The 20,952-nt window shown below is 35.8% G+C and overlaps 1 protein-coding gene across 2 annotated transcripts in view; it reads right to left on the bottom strand.

Moving 5' to 3' along the window:
- GRM1 (glutamate metabotropic receptor 1) overlaps positions 1-20,952 on the bottom strand; it is a 365,790-nt gene that overhangs the window by 24,854 nt on the left and 319,984 nt on the right. For both annotated transcript variants that reach the window (XM_045544531.1, XM_045544532.1), the window contains exon 7: positions 7,858-8,788. In XM_045544531.1, the coding sequence (XP_045400487.1) occupies positions 7,858-8,788 (931 nt within the window). The remainder of the gene's footprint in view (positions 1-7,857; positions 8,789-20,952) is intronic.

The following is a 20,952-nucleotide window of genomic DNA, read 5'->3' as shown; positions in this document are numbered from 1 at the left end:
CTTAAAAAATGGCCTTGAGCTTTCCAAACCTCAGTTTCTTTATTTGCTAAATGATGTTATAAATGTACCTACATTGGGCCATTATGGATAATCATATGAGAATACTTCTGAATTCAGTCTAGAAACTACACGTTATAAACATTTAAGAATAAAATATTAAGTTTGAGAACTCAAATATGTGACAATCAGCTCATACAGGTTTATCTGAATTTGAAAGAAATATAAAAGTGACCTATATTTAAAAGGAGTTATCATCTCTTTGAAGCTGTAGCATAATTGGTGTCCACGATCTCAGTTTAGAACTTGAAGACATAAAACATAAGTATTAAAAGTAGCTATTTCTGTGTTATTTGCAGAATGCATGTGTGACTTGCAAGACGAAAAAACAAGGAAATGACGGTGACTGCACATTTGCTGCACCAGACAGGGGACAGGTTGTGCCCATGCCCACTGCCCTGAGGCTGTTCACCCCTTCCCCACTTGAGCATGTGGCTTCTCCTGGTGGTCTCACAGCAACACCTTCCTCCACACACCGTTTACTTACTAAGCTATGTTCATTCCAAATCATGCCTGTAATGCCTTTAAGTGATGACGATAAAGTGTTGCATCTTTCAAGGAGTGAAGACATGGCAGCCTGGTTTTGAGGGGGGGGGCACAAGACTTTACCCCAAACGAAATAGCCTCACTCTGGCCTCCTCAGGCACTGACTGGCCATTAGGGAAAGATCCAGGGATTTCTAACCTTTTCCAATCACAGTGGAACAGATGTAGCTGCTTCATCCCCAGCTAAGTCTGGCTCTGAATACACAATACACTTCTTCTACAAATGACCCCCCACAGGCTGAGAATCCTGCAGGCCACTGGTAATTCTAGAAAAGCACACCTCACTTTCTAGGATTTCCCTCATTTGCCCCTTCTCCAATCTTATAATCAATGTTGATAAATCCAGAGTTCTGATAAAATTGGCGGTGTGGTTTTTATTTTCAAATTTTAATTAAAATCTATATAAGTTTCCATCCTGATATTTTCATCCTGTTTTAATTTCAAGCATTACACACACAGCTGAGTGAGAACCAGTGTCACTGCACACAACACTTTGGTCAGAGCTGGTGCTTCACTGTGGCGGTTGTCAACTGATGTCAGATGGCTCTATTCTAACGCCGCGGCTCTAGGTCGCGCCTTTCAGAATAAACCACATGATCTCTCTCTTACGTTTTCAATTTTTCTTTCTCTGTTGGCTCCTTTTTCAGATATTACAAATAAGCTCAAAGTTCTCCTCTATTATACTTCCCTCTTCCTCAACGTCCTTAAATACTGTCTAAAGTTCTTATTTCCTTTAATGCCAAACTTCTCAATTTATTGCAATATAACTTCTATCCAGATCATATTTCTGAAACTTTTCAAAGTTTAGTCTCGATCCTTGGTGATTCAAAGGACCTGATCCCAAGTTCTATCTTACTGAAACAGTCTGTTATGGACTGAATGTATGTGCCCCCCTCAAAATTCATATGTAAAAGCCCTGACCCCAAATGTGATTGTATTTGGAGATAGAGCCTTTGGGTTATTATTAGGTAATTAGGTTTAGATGAGGTCATAAGGATGAGGCTCCTAGGATGGGATTAAAGCTCTTATAAAAACCACCACAGAGCGCCCCCATGCTCTCTCTCTCTCTCTCTCTCTCTCTCTCTCTCTCTCTCTCTCTCTCTCTCTCTCTGTGTGTGTATGTGTGTGTGCTCACATAATGAGGAGGTTGTGTGAGCACACAGCCACAAGACGGCTCACTGCAACTCAAGGGCACAGGCCTCACCAGAAACCAACCATGGTGGCATCCTGATCTCGGACTCTCAGTCTCCAGAACTTCAAGAAAATAAATTTCTGTTATTTAAGTTGCTCAGCCTGTGGCATTTTGTTATGGCAGCCTGAGCAGATAAAGACAGTCTTCTCCTTGGTTTCCATAATACTGCACCCTCTTGTTTCTCCCATTCTTTTTGATTACATTTTGTTTATTGCCTTTGGATTTTTCTTCTTTACCTTACCCCTTAAGTGCTACTATTCCCTAATGTTCTTCCTCCTATTTTCTTCTTTTTTTCATGTCATAACCATTCTCTTGGCCACTTTAAATATTCTCACAATTGATCTTCAGATCTAGAGCTCTAGTGTAGACCTTTCTCTTGAGCTCCAGACTTAAATTTCTAAGTACCTCTTAGATGCCACCATTTGGATGTCTTTATAGCATTTTCAGTTGCTAAGTCTGAAACCCAAGTCATCAACATCTCCCATGTCCCACTCTTGTATTCCTTATCTGTTTTTTTGGTAGCTGTATTTTTCCACTCACCCAGGCTCAAATCATGAGAGTTCTATTTTCTATTACTTCTTTCACCTCATATAACTAGTATTATAGTTACAACAAATTAAGCTCATAAAACATTTTCATATGCATGCCTTGGGTTCAACTTTCCCTCCATTGCTCTAGTTTAAGGCCTTTCTTTTTAAACTGTCATTTGGATTACTGTGGGATTCTATTAACTAGTCTTTCTATGGTCAACCTTTTCCCATAAAGGAAAGCTTACACATGATCATGAAACTACACAAAAACCTTTAATGCATCTTGTGATTTATAGGAAAAGTATCTAAACTTCCTATTAGAACATTGACCATTGTCTATATTCTATCCTTTTTCTGCATTTGCAAATTTACCTACCACTACACTTCTCTATGTGCTTCATACACACCACATTCCATACTGTGCCCCAAAAGTGCATTAACGTTTCTGAATTTTCACTTATATTATTTTCTATATGTGAAATGGTCTCATGAGAGCACAATTTGTCTTGTTGAAAAACATCTTTTAAGGTCAAGTTCAAACACCACTTTTACTGATAAATCTTTCTAGTCCTTCCACAGATACTACTCCATGAGCTGGACTTAATCTCTTTCTTCCCTAGATACTCAAAATGTTATATTCGTCTTCTAGTATGGTATCTAACACGATATATTTAGTTATATTTTTGAGTGTTCCCTCTACTATATTGCAGAATTGGTACAGCCAGTGTTTGCCTCTTATATCTTTTTTATCCTGAATATTATCTAGCACCATATCAAGTGCCTAACCACTTTCAAGCTTACTGTTGAAACAATGATTGATTATAAAAATGAATGAATGGACAGTAGATCCTCAATAAATATTACTACCAAGTAGTAAACTATGACAAATTCTTCAATAAAATTTGATGTTTGCAACAAAATCAAGTGAAGAATTATAATAACTTTTAATGCCATGTACTGTGTGATTAAGGGAAAAAATAATTTCAAAATGACAGATTTTCTCATTTATGAGCCAGAATATGGAATAAATTCTTCCAAATTAGTTTTACTATGCTATAGCCCTGTAGGGTGACTATAGTTAACAATAACTTATTGTATATTTTCAAATAGCTAGAAGAGAGAATTTTTAATGTTTCCACACTAAGAAATGACAAATAAGGAGATGGATATGCTAATTATCATGGTTTGATCATTACACATAGTATACAGATATTGAAATAGCATATGGTACCTCATAAATTTGTATAATTATTATGTGTCAGTTAAACATAATAAAAACTACCAGAGCTATAAAAAATAAATCAATGCCTTATCAAAAAAAAGAGGAGAACATGTTAGCACTATTTGACTATGATATCTGTTGTATCATTATCATATTTTCTTTTATGATCTAAAGAGGAAAAAACATATCAAAATGCTTACCCCGGGCATAATGACTAATGCCACACACTTATTTAGCTCTACTGGTGGACAAAATATGTTCCTATCAGAGAATGAAAAGGAAAATTTCCACAGAGCATCATTCGATTTAGTATTTCACTTAGCTTTTGCACTAAGTAAAAACATATATTCAAATGCTTAAGAAACAATCATAGGAGCATAATAATATTCTATTCACTTAGGAATTTATGTTTTAAAGTCACTTCTTTGTATCAATCTGATGCCTTTTGGAGGGCTGTAATTGCTTTCTATTTTGCAATTGCATGCAAAGGTCATAAGAGTTTATTGTCACATTTTAGCTCCATGTGCCATCAGATTGTTTGGCACTCCTTCAGCTTATTTATCCAAAAAATAACTAGAAATGTTACTTTGACATTTAGTCATTGATATGATTCTTTTTTAAGAAGAAGTATGTCATTTGCATAGTATTTTAATTTTTCAGTTGAATTATGTTAACTCATTTTGCCTTAAAAGGAAGTGATAAATAACTTAGATCTAAATAATTTAGTTTTTTATAACCATCTATGGATTTGTATGTTTTCTCTAATGCCAAGAAAGATAATTTTTCCAATATGTTTATATTATCTTAGGCCAGAATATTTTCCCATTTAAGTACATTAAAATAACAGCTAAAGAAATTAGAAGTGTCAAAGGCAACTTCAGTTGATCTCAAGGATAGGGTTGCCTGAAAGGACTTCTGTCTATAAATAACTCAAGTAACCCAAACACCCAATTTATTGACATTCATTGACTAAACTCTGCCTAAATTACATTCCAGAAAATGTAAAGCAAATACTCAAATCTTTTGCTGCATGTATATCTTTGGCTGTGCAGAAAATAAAAAAATTGAAGTAAACTTTGCAAAAACAGTCATGCAACATCATCCCTCCCATGTATCTCAGAAACAGCCTGTCATGAGAATGTCATTGGACTTGCAACCAGAACAATATTCAGACAGAGAGATCAGTTGGAAGCTCTTCATCATAGCATCTGTTCTGTGTTTATAGCTACATATGCAGAATGCCGAACACCCTCAATGTATCATAAACGTAGGAATTACACATCCTGAATAGTCATAAACTCATCGGATGATGTGTCCTTTAGAGTTTTCAGCCCCTTGGTTCAGTTGACAAAACTCTACTAGATTTATGCTGCTGTAGAAAATGTTAGATTGTTTGAGGTTTTTGTAACTTTGGAGACAAACTAGGAAAACATTAAGTGACACAGAAAGGTAACAACATAGGCACTGAAATTATTGTTATATTTTGAAATTACATTCTCATAGAGAGTTACAATATAGGTTGTCCCCAAAGTCACCATACATAGGGAAAATGGAAAATTGTAGCTAAATGTACCTTTATTTACAAAATATTCATTACAAAATTTTATAAAATTTTTCCTTAAGGTGACTTTTGGGACACCCTGTAGAAGCAATAGCAGAATAAATGAGAACAGTGAGTAACAAGTAACTATTTTCCATAGAAGTTTAAAACTTCTGTGGGTCATCTTGTATGTGTGGTGCATCTTGGAGAAGCTACACAGTATACTAAGAAAGCTGCATGTTATAATTACTAATTAGAAATATATTCCTTCTCATACTAATCTGGTAATGCTTGATAAATTACAGCTAATAGTTAAACAATTTACTGATGAAACCAGCACTTCCTACACAACCAATACAGTTAATTTAGACCAAGCTAACTTTTCTCTCAAAAGCAAGATTCCACATGAAATTTATTTCTAAATTCATAATGGTGAAAGGACTATTCTCAGAGTGTAAAGAAGTTCCAGGCATGGGAAGGTGATTTCTTACAGCAGTGCCTGTCCGCTAGAGAAGTGCTCAGCATCGTTAATGTGATATCAGATAGCTCCATCTCATGCCAACAGCAAGCACTGAATACTATTCATTAGTCATGCGTGTCTTGGATGGGTGCCCACATCTGTCTGTACATAGAAGCATTGGGAAAACATGAAAAAAATACACATTCCTGGGTATCAACACAAGATATCTTGATTATATAGGTTTTCTCTTTTCATTAAATGGTTAGAAGAAGAGCTTTGAGAAATGACCCATAACCAAAAATCATTTGAAAGTTTCTGAAGAACCATAACAAAAGCGGGAAGGTTAGAAACATGGAGCTGATGATGGTGGACCGCATGATGGAACCCTCGGAAAACCATATGTGATACAATAAAGGGAATCTCTTAATCCCTGCAAACATTTCAGTTTAAAGAGTGTCTTCTTTCTTTTCATTTTGTTTCCTCTCAGTCCTTCCCTCTTAATGAAAATTGTTATGATGCCATTTTACATCTGGACTCTGGCTAATTGTCTATTTACCCCCTCATTTCATGACCCTGCTGTTTTGTTTTTCACTCTTGCCGATAACTCCCTGCCAGGAGGCTTATACTGAGGGTAGGCTGCCTAGAATTAAAAAAATAAAAATTAAAAAAAAATGGCAAGGGAAAAAAAATGAGCAACTGTTATGATCAACATAAAGAACTTAAAATTGATACAGCAAGAAGTAGGCATAAGTTATTGGCTTCATTCTCATGCTGAAAAAATTTAGGGATTTGTATACTTGAACTAATAATAACTTTATGGATTTCAAAGATATGTTTTTCCATAGACTTCCTCATTGGTCCCTCAAAGTATATGATTTCTGCGAAAGATGCCCAGGTTGTTGCTTGGCAAATAAAGATACAAAACACAGAAATTTAAGGCATATAGATTTTTTGGCAAGTGTCAAGATGAGAGAATTCATACCAGTTAAGTCCTTGGCAAAGAATGGCTAAGTGGAATTACATTTAACAGTTACACAAGTTCACAGTGGCTTAGTTTCCTCACCTATACAATGGGGGGAAATAACATACATCCCCCTTGCCTTGCTGAAGGGTTTAGGTGGATAGAATAGTTATAAAACAGTGTGTGTGTTATAATTATTTCTGTTAAAATTCTTCACTTTTGTGAAGATTGTTTGAAAGAGCAAAATCGATAATACTAATACGAAATATTTCTTAATTTTTGGATAATTCAATTACCCTTAGAATGCCAAGCATCAGTGCATTTTTAAAATTAAAAATGTTACATGCAATGTGTTTTCATGGGTCTCAGAAAGAGATGACCCATGCAAATTCTAACATATGCTGCTTCTCAAAAGAGAGTCGAGAAAATTATAGGAAAGGTTTTATTACAGAAACTACCCAGAAGAAGTACCACAATAGAAATCACCTGGACTTAGACGTTCACCTCAACTCTCAAGTTTGGGGCTCATCATCCTTATTTGGTCCCTTATTATTACTATTTTTTTTTTTTGGTACTTTGTGACTAAGAAGCTATTCTGATCATGACCTTGCAGTAGAGATAGCCCAATTCATGTGTAGTATTGTGGATTATCTTTATTATAATATACATTATAGGTCAATAAATAAGAGTGATATGCTAAGATAGTTGCTTAAGGGACCTTTTCTCAGGACATACTTGGTGCTCAACTGTAATCAAATTTTGAAATGGGCAATTTCCCCAAGTGCTAAGCTTCCTTCCTCTTCACCCAGGTTAATAATAATGTGGTTCCAGAATGATGAAAATAAATCAGAAGCTACCCTCACCATGTCTAACCTAGAAATTAGGACAAGTGCTTGCCTCTCTGACCCAGACTCCAGAGGTATGTTGATGCTCTATAGAGGGAGGACCCACATGAAGGGGAAAAGTTACAGGCAAAACTGAAGCTTCAGCTTTTAGGCAAAAATGAGAACATGCTCAGCTGCTGGTCATTTCATTCTCCTTGTTCTTTCAAAGGAATGAAAACAAAGAGGACCTTCAGTTCTACATTCCTACTGAAACAGAATGTGAGATTGGAAAAAGGGAGAAAAGATTAAGAAAGGGAAGAGAAAACATTGGGGAAATGGAAGAAAACTATTCAGACAAATAGAGGAAAATAGGTAGGGTGAGAAAGAGTGAGAAAGAAGGGAGGGGGCAGAGGAAGAGAGAGAGAGAGAGAAAGAGAGAGGGAGAGAGGCAGGGAGAGAGAGAAAGAGAGAAGAGAGAAAGGAGAGAGAAAATAGAAGGGAGACAAACCCAGGTCAGATAACTCACTTGGCATTCCCTGCCCCTGGCTTCTTTCTTCGGAAAATGTTGAGAAAGGTGTTGGAGCGGCAGGGCAGCTTGCCATCGCCAACATGCATGCGGACTACATCAGAGGTGGTGAAGGCACTGCGGACATTCCTCTCGGGCTTGGCAATAATGATGTACATCTTGGGAGTGAACATGCACCCCAGGGCCACCGTTACACTGAGGCTCACTGCAAAGCAGGTTGTGATGATCTTGTAGTTGCTCCCAAAGTAAATGGGCACAAAAGCTAGCCAGATGATGCAGGTGGTGTACATGGTGAAGGCGATATATTTGGCCTCATTGAAGTTGGCGGGCACATTGCGGGTCTTGAAGGCATAGTAGGTACAGCTCATGATGAGGAGTCCATTGTAGCCCAAAGGAGCCACCACACCCAGGTTGCTGGTATTGCAGATAAGGTAGACTTCCTTGATACTTGGGTAGGACAGAATGGGCATGGGGGGCTCCATGATGATCAGAGTTATCACCAGAGTTAGCTGCACACTAATCAGAATGGAGGCAATGATCACCTGGGCCCAGGCACTCATGAACCTGGGCTTCCGCGTGCAGATCTTCTTCTTGCTGCCAGCCAGGATGCGTGCAATGCGATTGGTTTTGGTCACTAATGCAGAGTAGCACATGGCAGAGGAGAGACCAACCAGGAGGCGCTGGAGGTAGCAGGACGTGGTAGTAGGTTTGGCGATGAGAGTGAAAGGGCACACGTAACCAAGGAAGATGCCAGCTAGGATGATGTAGCAGAGCTCCCGACTGGAGGATTTGACCACTGGTGTGTCCCGGTACAGTACGAAGATGAGAGTGACAAACAAGGTAACAAGGATGCCCAGGCAAGAAAAGGCGATGGCTATGATGGACTCTATGTTGCTCCACTCAAGATAGCGGACAGGAATGGGCTCACAGCCTGTGATGAGAAAAATCGTTTTAACATGAATCCACGGTTTTTGCTGACTGATAATGACAGTGCTTACTAGTTACCAGAGACACAGCTATGTCTGCATCATTCATGATTTATGTTCTTTTATGCTTTTGGAAAATGCTTCACTGTTACACAAATAAAGATACACCGTTGTAAATCTTCTCCCCAAATCTAATCTCATCACAAGCCTAATGGGACATTCTTGAACCTATAAAAGTGATCTTTTCTTCCAGCACCAGCATTATAAATGGATGCCACTCTGTGGATGGAACTCAGTTCTACACTTTCAGAAAAAGAGAAACAAAACAAAATGAAACAAAACAAAACTGCATTTCCAGTGAATGGTAATAATGTAATAGAATAAGTTAGTAAGAAATAAACTAACAAAATTTTTATTTTTATGCAGTCATTGTCTACAGGCAAGTCCAACACATAGGCAAATATATTTTGGCCAGTAGAATGTTTTAAACATAAATGTAATTTGAATTCTTTGGAAGAATCTGCATTCTTCTATTTATCACATAATTCTGTATTACTCACTTTAAATATCATCCCTTTTCTTTAGTCATGAATTATCTGTATCTGGCATCTGAGAGCCTTTGAGTCCATAGCCTCTAACAGACATACCACGGAAGAGTGAAATCTCCCTTCACCTATCTCTTGAAAGGGGAGACCAACATTATGTTTCTAAATGTCCTGCTTATCTTTTCCTTCTAGATAAAAAACAAAATCTGTTTTGTATCTCAGAGTGAAAGAAAAATTTATCAGGCCCTGAAAACAATCCCTTTACGTGATTTTATGTTTGGTCTGGGCCAGTATTTTCCAAATTGTAAGAATAAAATCATTTTCATAAATTTAGGAAAGACTCATTGTTCTGTAGCCATGGCAACAAAGAACCACCAGAACCTATCTTAAACATGCTCAGTCAATCAAGAACTTGCCTCAATGAACATGTTTTTGCACGTCAACCACAGAGTGTCAACCCTTACTTCTGAGACAGAATCAGAGACAGAATCACTTCAATACATGAGTGTCATCCAATCAACAACATTCTCAGATGAGTAATTACATTTCTCCGGATGATGTCAACCAGCTCATGTTCCAAAAACAGTATAATCCCAGAATGCCACACTTTCCAAAAGCCCCATATAAGATGAGCAGTTTTTTCTGCTCAGAGAAAATTTATCTGACTAGCATAGCTATCCTTTACTATAATAAGTAATAAGCAATAAATTTAGCTTTTGCATTTCTTTTTAAAATTTTATGTATTTAGTCTCATCATCTTTCATATTTCTAAAGATTTCACCAAGATCATTTTGAATACCCTTATTTGGCAACATTCCAGGAGATGTTCTGACCAACAGGTTCACTCATGGGCCCTTCATCCCCAAACTCTGTCCTTCCCACGTACTGCCATGTAAGAGTCAGTCTCAACAACATTCTACCTCTGGTAATTTTACTGAGCTCTTGTTGCTTAATTTATTTGGTTATCCTAAGATTTGTAGGCCTTTATATAAGGCCATTAAACTTGGGTCTTTGTGTAAGGAAATTACACTTATATCTTTGTATTGAGTAATTCAACCTTTGGTTTTGACGTGTGTCATTTGGTAATTACACATAAGCTTCTTATAATGTCAACAAACATTTCACTTTAGAGATACACAAATCTGATGAATAATTTGTTCCATATCTTCTTACTCCCCTGCTGTTTTATTTGCTTTTGCTATTGTTTGCCTATGTACACGAAGTCTCACTTAGTCTCTTTTTTGTTTTCAGTCATATTTTCTGTTGAATGTGTACGGGACTGGTCCATAGAGACCAGATGGAAGCGTAGGCCTGGGAAGTGTCCAGTCCAAGCTGGCTCTGGGTGCTAGTGTTTGGAGATCCAAACTGATGACCAATTTATAAAAAGTAATTGATGACTCTTAGCTTCAAGTCCCTTAAAAAGTCTTTACAAGAGTAATTCCTATATCGGCAATTGCGAAAGATTACTTTGTTTAGTGATGGTGTGATGTCTTTCTACATCCTGTTTGCTTTGGGAATCTAAAACATTATTCACAAGCACAGCCTCTTAACAGACATTAGTGGCCCCTCTTCTTGTATATCAGAAATTGAGACTGTGTCTAAGTCTCACTAGTTTTCTGGAAGAACTCCTGCTTCCCATATAAGGCCACACTTTAATCCTACATTTTTTGTTTCCCTGATAAAGGCCAGATAGATAATACATAGATGATAGATAGATAGATAGATAGATAGATAGATAGATGATAGCAGACAGATGATAGATATTTAGAACAACAATGGCCATATAGGGACATTTGATATGACAAAATCAATGAATTAAAATGTTTCAAAGGAGCTCTAGAAAAATTAGGAGATAAAGTACAAAACAGTCAAGTCAACTCCTTTCACTGTCATATTGAAAAACAAATAAAATTCAGAGAGAGTTTTTTGTCAAGGCCTTTGTAATCTTCTGAAAGCTATCCTCTTTGCATTTCCTTCTTTTTCTATGCAACTTTATTTGGCTTCCTAAAGCAGCTACTCTATCCTCAGAGTTTTCATTAGAAATGAATGTCACATTTTAAAATTTTTAGAATATAGGTCAGATCTATAGAAGTTGTATCTAATAAAACCCTGATCTAGAGTCAAATTAAGAACTATAATTGAATATTTTTCAAAACTTCAGGGATATAGGGAAAAATATTTGCTATAGAATTCAGGATTTTTACTAGATACTTATTATTCATATTACAAATATGTCCCAATTAATTCAATTAATTAGTAGCCTCTCATGAAGAAAAGTGTTAAAAAGCAGCAGAGTAGAAAAGATAAGATTTAAATAACTCAGTCATGCAAAATTGAAAAACCAAAAATAGAAAATGCATTACATAAGGCACTTTCAGGTTTCCTTTTAATAAATATTCAAAGTTGTAAACTAAATAAAGATGAAAGATAAACTTTGGGAAATGTTCAAATAGTGTTGGGGTAGACTCAACGACTGACTTCAGGAGGACCATATCTTTTCCTCTGTAAATGGTCTTAGACATTCTGAATAAGTGGAATCAAACAGAAAAAAAAAGTTAAAATGTAAAATTTCCAATTTATAAAATATCTGATATGTGGCTAGATATTTTCAGATAGACTTAAAGAGTAAATAAGCTAGAAATCAACATAATTGTGGATCTTTAGGTAAACCAAATAAAATGGTCTGTATTCTCTATGATTTAGGAGCCTATCAAAAAGGTAACCTGTAGGTACTATAAGCAGAAGCATCACTTAAAAAACATTGGCTAAAACTGGGACAGCTACCCAAAATCTTTCCAATGACTTAACTCCATGGCAGACATTGGCACCCAGGAATTCCCTGTCCTTTCTCTGAAATCCCAAGGGAAGTAATATCTTTTTCTTATTGGTATGGGTGCCTTTATGCCTACCAATAATTGAATTATTAATAGAAAATCAGGAACCTTGATTTAATAAAACCACTCAAATAGTACAGACAATCCTATGTTCCAAGCTACAGCTGAGATTATTATTAGAATACTTCTTTATTCTCTGTGACACAAATCCAACAAATTTAATAGATAGGATCTACTTCCAGACATTATAGTTTCTAACATGATCAAATTATAGCTGCTCCAAACATGAAAATACTTACATTAAATATAATTCAAGAAATTATCTAAGAAATAGCTTTTGTCACAGAATCCCTAAGGACAAAAGACTCCAGAGAAATATGAAGATGGATTTAACACACCATCTCAATGTTCCTGATGACTGGAACAGAACATCATAGGTACCTAGATTATCATGAATCTTTCTTTTTGTATCAGTGTTAGGTTATTAAGTGTGGAATGCCTGACTTCCTTAAGTACTATGTTTGACAGTTGATATCTCTTATATTTCACTTTGACACTTCTGGGATTTTTTTGTTTGTTTTCTTTTGTTTTATTGTACATCCTCATTCTTTCAAACTCACGTTTTGGCTTGTGATTTTCCTTCCAATTTTTCTTTTTAGAGCAATTTTTGTGGAACCATGGATAAGTCAAAAATTTGTGTTAATTTTTAATGAGTTCCATTGTGGAACCAATGCAGTGCAGATACCTCAAAATATCAACAAAGTGTTTCAGAAGAATGTGGCTAATGAACACATAATATATTGATGGTTTGCAAAGTTCCATTCTGGTGATTTTAATCTTGAAAATAACCCATGTGAGTGTGACCTGAGACCAAGGTGGATAATGATGAACTGAAAGCTGTAGTGGAAGTGAATCCATCTCAACCTACGAGCAAATTAGCAGTGATGTTTGACATTACTATATCAACAATATTGGATCATTTGAAACAAAAGGGCAAGGTAAGAAGCTAAATAGATGGGTACCACATGAATTAAACAAGCATCAGAAGAGAAATCGTCTGGAAGTTTGCCTTTCTTTGCTGTCACAACATAAAGGTGAAGCATTTCTACACTGTGTTGTTACATGTGATGAAAAATGGATTCTTTTTGACAGTCACATGTGTTCAGCACAATGATTGGGTAAAGAGGAAGTGCCGAAACACAGTTCAAAATCAAATATTCATCAAAAAAAGCTAATGGTGTCTGATGGTCCAGAGTTGGCATTATTCACTACAGCTTCATGAAACCTGTTCAGTCGATTACAACAGATATCTACTGCAACCAACTGGATGACATGATAAGAATGCTTGCAATTAAGCAGCCGAGATTGGTCAATAGAGAAAGGCCAATCCTCTTGCGAGACCACATATCCCAGAAAACAACGCTGCTCAAACTACAGAAGCAGGACATGGAAACTCTCTGTCAGCAACTGTATTCATCAGACCTTGCACCAACTGACTACCACTTCTTCCAGGCTTTGGACTACTTATTGCAAGGAAAAATAAATATTCAATTTTCAACAACCTGTGGAAAACGCCTTTTGTGATTTCATTGCCACTCACTCTGCAGGCTTCTTTGCTGACGGTATAAGCAATCTACCATTAAGATGGCAAAACTGTGTCGATAGTTTAGGCATATACTTTGATTAATTGTACTGATTTGTGTTTGAGATATAATAAACTAAACTTCTGATTCAAAATTGGACATTGCAAATTTAATGATCTAATATAAAAAAGCTACACCATGCTCTAGGTGCATTCACTTAATAGCATGGCACTGTGGAAAAACCATTGTCCATTGTGGTAAGCAGCTTCTAAGATGGCCTACAGTGATCCCCACCTCCTTGTATTTATGCCCTCATATAATCCCCTCCCCTTGAGTATGCATAGGGTCTGTGACTTTTTTCTAGTCTGTAGAATATAGGAAAATTAATGGGATGTCACTTTCAAGATTAGGTTACAGAAGGTAATGACTTATAACTGACTAGCAAATTCTCTCTTGCTGGCTCTGATGAAGCAACCTGCTATATTGCTGAAGTCCTTATGACAAAGAATTGAAGGCAGTCCCCATATAACCACCTGCAAAATACTGAGGTCTTCAGTCCAACAAGCATCAAGGATTATATTCTGCCAACAACCACATAAATGAATTTGGAAGTATACTCTTCCCCCTTCAAGCCATTAGATTAGACCCCACCCAGACTTGTGAAAGAAAGATCATGAACCAGAGGACCCAGCTAAACTGTGCCTATATTCCTGACCCACAGAAAATGTGAAATAATAAATGTGTGTTGTTTTAAGGTACAAAGTTCTGGAATAATTTTTAATACAGAAATGGATAACCAATTAGCCTATTAAATCCAAACATAATTCAATAGCTAATGCTTACATTCTGCCTAAGGGCAATTGCAAAATAAACTAAATTAGTCAAAATACCTTTAAGGTCTTGTACTAGGTCATTAAATCTAATGTTACCATATGTAATGAATCCCTGTTGCTAACTGGAACTGTGCAACATCATTTAATAGTTAATTAACTAGTTATGCATTATTGCTACTTCCTCCCATGTTACGATCCACTGATGTAATACTCATAATACAGCAACTTTATAAAGCTAGTCAATGAAGGAGACTTGTAGAATTGTCTTTATGTCAGGCAAAAGTGTCCCTGCACAGCATAGAATGTTGAAGACTCCAGTACTAACTTTTGACTTAATATTGTTTTACTATGGGTCTTGTAATAAAAATGAAAAGGGAGGCTGGACACGGTGACTCACACGTGTCATCCTAAAACTCTGGGAGGCTGAGGCGGGAGGATCATTTGAGCTCAGGAGTTTGAGACCAGCCTGAGCGAGAGCGAGACCCCATCTCTACTAAAAATAGAAAGAAATTAGCTGGACAACTAAAAATATATAGAAAAAATTAGCCGGGTGTGGTGGTGCATGCCTGTAGTCCCCACTACTCGGGAGGCTGAGGCAGAAGGATTGCTTGAGCCCAGGAGTTTGAGGTTGCTGTGAGCTAGGCTGACACCATAGCACTCTAGCCTGGCCAACAGAGTGAGACTCTGTCTCAAAAAAAAAAAAAAAAGAAAAGAAAAGAAAAGAAAAGAAAAGAAAAGAAAAGAAAAGAAAAGAAAAGAAAAGAAAAGAAAAGAAAAGAAAAGGGAAACTAGGCTTGATATGCAATAAACAGTAGGTGTTATAAAATCCAGAACTTTACTTCAACTTAAATATTTCTTTTGTGGCCTTCTCTATGGTATATCAAATTGCTAAAATATAGGAAAAGATGAATAATAGTTGACATGGTTGCAGAATAATTAACTTATTTAATATGATATAAATACATGTTTTAAAAAGTCTTCAGATACTCTTTGAAAATAAACAATAATTTTAATAATAAGATGTCTTGATGTTACCTAAAATAATTGCCATCATAAAGGTTGAGACTCACAGTAAAAGAGGCTCTATAAAAAGTATAGATACTATAAAAATACTTTAGAAATATAAATATTTTCGGGATGAACACGCTGAATAGTCTGCCCTGACTAAAAGTCCTTACCAAAGGGTCTCATATAAAACAATAAAAAATAAAAATAATTTGTTAATTATAAAAAATCCTTGGAGAAGTTCAAGTATTCAAAATCAGGCCAGAAAATATTCTGAAAAAGGTTCTAAAATGATCATGTTGTAAGATCCATGAAGATAATATTGGCAAAACCAGAATGGCTATCTGGTAGCACCAGATAAAATATTCAATGAACAATCGATAAAATCCTCATGAAAAAATGAAACTAATTATTCCAGGAGGGAATAATTTGCCACCAAGTTAAATACTAATGAGAAAACATGTCCAGGATAGCAGAAGATGTGACCAATTTGTGCTTCATTTGTAATTAAATAAATCTGGAACAACTGTGAAGGTGGGACATTGACTGATAAAATTGCAAAAGAATCCTTTGAGCATCTCCAAATGGATTGTCTCCCTCTATAATTTGTGAATATATACCAGTTCAAATAATGTGTTTATTTTCTGAATTGATTGAAGCACTCCTTGTTGATAGGCCACAATCTTCACAATGGCTAAAATATTACTAAATTGTTATTTCTTAGCTAGAATTTTCCAATTTAAGAATCCAGTGATATGGTGACATTTTCACTGGAACATTTATGCATGAATTTAAACTGTGCAAGGATGTCTTCTTCATCATTCCCAAACCCCTGGAAAAATGAACAGGAAGATTAGTATTACTGATGATTATATCCATTAGAGATTTCAAACTGAGGTTCTGCAGAAAGCCTCCAGAAACAGAAAGGTCATGGAAGTTGATTGCTAACCTGAGAACCTTGGAGCACGCTGATGACCATACAATGATCTTCTGTGCAAGAACATCATAAGAAGATCCTTCTGGATATCATACACTCCTTTATATACTTTTGCTTATTCATGTTTTGTTTTTTTTTTACTGATTTTAAATTGTACAAATTTTAGTTTGTCTTTACTGTTTTCCTTGCTAGTAATAGGAATTTTCCTGAGCCTAGATGTTATTAGAGATGATCATCACTCTAACTCAGTAATTCAGTTATATCAAGCTATTGTTAGTAAAGATAATTTAAGAAGTAGTACAAAGTATGTTACACTAATGTTTCTAATGGTACTCTGTGTATATGCAGAGACTTCATGAGTTCAGATATTTGAAAAGATTCAGAAGACTCACAGAAGATACTAATGTCATGATTTTATTTAAAGGCAATAGGTATAATACAGTGAGAGAAAGAGCAGGTCAGCACCACAGGACGAAGGGATATCAAGATACAAGCTTTCTAGGCTCTTATTTACACATGGACATACTTCATCTGTGAATTAAACCACCAAGATCTGTACGATGAAATTGGCTTTGAGTCAGCTAAGACAGAAGTTCCCAGTGGAGTCTTTTATCACCGTCAAGTCATGTAGCCAAGTCAGGCAGTCTAATCAGCTATGCCAGGTGAAATCTATCATTAAATAAACTGGATTTGGTTGTCACCAATGGAGTTTCAAATATTAAACTGCATATCATCAATCCAAGTTCCAGTAACGTGGCCAAAAGTCAAAGACAGATACTAAAGCATCTCCACAGATAATCATAAAGTTGTCTCAGTCTAGCTATAAAATAACCGTATCCTACACAATATACCATATACAAATGAAGAAAAATGTTCTTATGTTAGAAGGGAATATAAGTATTCTTGTGTTAATAGTAGCTGTTTGTCGTGACAACACCCAGAAACATACTTGCAACTCCACCATGATTGCTTTATCTCTTGGGAAGATTATAGATTGTTTTTTTCATATGTGGAAACGAAGCTTGTCAAGGTCAATCCAGAACCACCCAAAATAGAATCTCCTGGAGATTAGAACTGATAATTTACATTTTTAATATGCTTCTTAAAAGTTGGAATTTCTTTCCCCTCCCTCTCTCCCTTCCTTTCTTCCTTTCTCTCACTCTCTCTCTCTCTCTTTTGACATCCTAAATTTGAGAAGCATTGTCTTTGCCATCTTGAGGAAATTAGCTGTAATATCCATATTGCCCACATATGGAATATAATATGGGATTTTTTTTGTCCTGCTTTGAAGTTTAAAAAGATTTATCCAACCCCCAGGTATGTTTGTGTATCCCAAGACTAGAAGGGGTGGGGGCTGCCTTCAGCCAGTGGTGAGTAGTGTCTACCTGACCCCCAGAATTCAAAAGGAGAAGATGCCTTGGGAGTTGTATATACTATATATGAGGCCCTGAGAACTTGAGGACCTGGCACATGTCCATGGTTAGAGTTATCCTTGAAAACTCAGAGCTGTCAGATAAGTCAGTTTCCTTAAAGCAAACTACAAATTACTGAGCAAAATCAAAGAAAAGTGCTGATAACACTGATCTAAAGACTAGGGGCTACTTATAATTTTTTGAAGCAAATATGGTGATGCCTATTAGATCCAAATATATTGGAGGAGGCTAGAATTTAATATAATTTTTTCCAATGGGATCAAGTCAAATTTAATATAAATCAAGAAATAAAAGCAAAAAAAATTATTTTATCCAGTGTGTCTTGGGGAAATTCATAACATTTACAATACTATTGCATGATTATATAAGACTTCCTTAATGTTGTTACATCAATATCAATGATAATTCTATTATAATTCAATACAATTCTATAAAGTGAAATTCTATTTATAATTCAATGTCCCCTTGTCTGTGAAGGCTTTTCTCTTCCTAGGGAAAAATAATTGCTACTTTCTCTGTATTTATATGACATTTTACACATATGCCTATTGTGGGACTTATAATTGACTATTTACATATCTAGTTTCATATGAAGTTCTTCTCTCAGGATACAGACCTTGCTTAATTCACCTGTATATCTCGAGTTTCTCAAAAAAATGTCTGGCACAAAACAGGTGGTAGTGAGCAGTATAGAATTAAATAAATTACTACACCATAGTGTGAGAGATTGGGGCAACTACTGGGATGTAGAAAAATGGTTAAAATTAGTTAATTTCTATTAAATATGAGTGTTTTCTTTTTGTAAGAAAAAAATTAATGTAGTCTATCTTGCTAAGCAATCCTCTTACACTATTTGACTTTTCATAAGAAATATGTAGCTTTGGATAACATATAATTGGTTTGTGAATTGTTAAAACTACTGTCAAGCTATGTATCATGGCAGAAAAGATCCTTGTTTTTGCATCATAAGAAATAAAGTGTGAAATTTAAATGCTGAATTAAAATGTGCAATTTCACAAGAAGAAAATATGAGAAACTTATTAACACCTTCTAAAAACACTTCCTCTAAGAAAGACACCAATTTTTCTTCATAGCCAAAAAACAACATATTTTAATGGAAATTTAAAAACTACTTACAAGCCAGTTTTTATTCGTTAATATTAGAATCTTTGGGGTGTATATAAAAAGTAACTATCTGTTAAAGTGACTTTAACAGATACACTTTTAATACACTATTAAAAGTAAAAAGTATATTTTAATTCAGCAAAATAAACTTTTTCAAAGAAGGCATTTCTCAGTTTTACAAAAATTTAGTTAAAAAGAAAAAACATAAAACCAAACACCTACTTAATGGTAATGCACTTGCTCTTCCGAGACTTTTTACTGATTTTTGGTATTCTATGCCTGTGAGTTTTCTCTTTTCACAACTACCGCTACCATGGCAACACCAACACCACATTGCCATGTACTGTGCCCTTGCTCTGTGCTTGACATGGCACCAAGTAAGTGGCAAATGTGTTCTCATTTTCCATTCATGTATGAGACTAGAAGGAATGCAGAAACAATAGGCATCATTAAAACGTAACTATAAATTAGTATGAGAAGTGTATATTCTGAAAGATCTCAAAGATAAGGTTTGCATTTGATAAGGGTAGCTGCTTACCTGTCATTATTAGCTAAAGTCAAGAGTCTGAGCTGCTGCGTGGCTCAACTCATTTGAATTTTAAAGTGACTTTTAGATATGTGATAGGTCATAGTATACTAAATCTTTAAAAAGAAAATTGTATTAATATTCATCTATTTATAGTCAAGGAGTTGTTTTTATACTTTGCCAAATTCAAGAACTTTAATAAATGGAGGTGATCATTTGGCAGTGGGAAGACAATATACAATAATCCCTCAGTGGAAGAACTCCAGGGAATAAAATATATGACTTTCAGTTTCATTATCACAGCATATTAAATCCTTTTGTATTTTAATGTTTTTCAAATAGGATAGAAATTTGAAATGTTTTCAAATAGGATAGAAATTCTTTTTCATGTATGAGATAAGCCCTAATTGAAGTGAAAATAGAGTAGTAGGAAAAGTTTGAGAAAGCTCAAAAGAATGTAGACAAGAAAAAAACTCTTGAACCTCAAAGTCAGGACTTCTGACTTCTAAGATCAACCTGTAAAGAGGTCACTTTTGTCTGTGAGCCTCTTTCTAGTCCGCTGTGATCTCAGTGAAATAGATGAGAGAAATTACTATGAAGTCAACTCAACTCTCGAACACACTGGTGATCTAAGGGGACCTAGTTGTGTCAGAAAAATATACCTGGCAGGAAACACACACTGAGAAGGAGGATAAAGATTGAAGAGAGACAAAGTGAGCGGGCTGGGAGGCTTGAGTCCAGAAGGAGGTTGGAAAAGCTTTTCCAAGCCAGTCTACTGCCTGCCACCATGGGATAAATGGCAGGGTGAGAGAGCATTAGGGGGACAAACACTCCTGGATTCTCATTGTGATTTTTCATTGACCAACTGCATTGACCTCGATGAACCTGACTGAGTCCCTTCTTCTTCCTAATTCTCTCAATTTAATAAGCATGTATTAGGTAGTTATTTTGAACAAGGCATCAGGTTAGTGCCAGAGAGCAGAGTTTCTCCATGGGTGGGACATGGACTAAACACATCAGGCTCTGCTTGGTCCCACCCCAGAACTAGCAAAGGAGAATCTCTGGAGGTGAATAATTCCTGGGTAGTTTTTAGGCACATGAAAGTTCAAAAGCCAGTTTTTAGCCAGAGAATAAAAAGATAAGTAAGATGCAGTTTGTACCTTCAAAAATATCATATTCTGATCTACTTTTTTCTTTTTTAAAAAAAGGGCCTTTGTACTAGGTGATTTCTAAAAGCTTTCTGATACTCATTTTACTTTAATTTTTTCTAACAGAATTAACATTTTTCAAGGTACTGGCACTTAATAAGAATAATTTTAGTTATGTGACCTAGTTCTACTACCCAACC

Source organism: Lemur catta, chromosome 2 (genome assembly GCF_020740605.2).
Source record: "Lemur catta isolate mLemCat1 chromosome 2, mLemCat1.pri, whole genome shotgun sequence".
Lineage (NCBI taxonomy): Eukaryota > Metazoa > Chordata > Mammalia > Primates > Lemuridae > Lemur > Lemur catta.
Note: the sequence above shows the minus strand (reverse complement) of the source record. Positions and strands in the feature narration are given on the sequence as shown.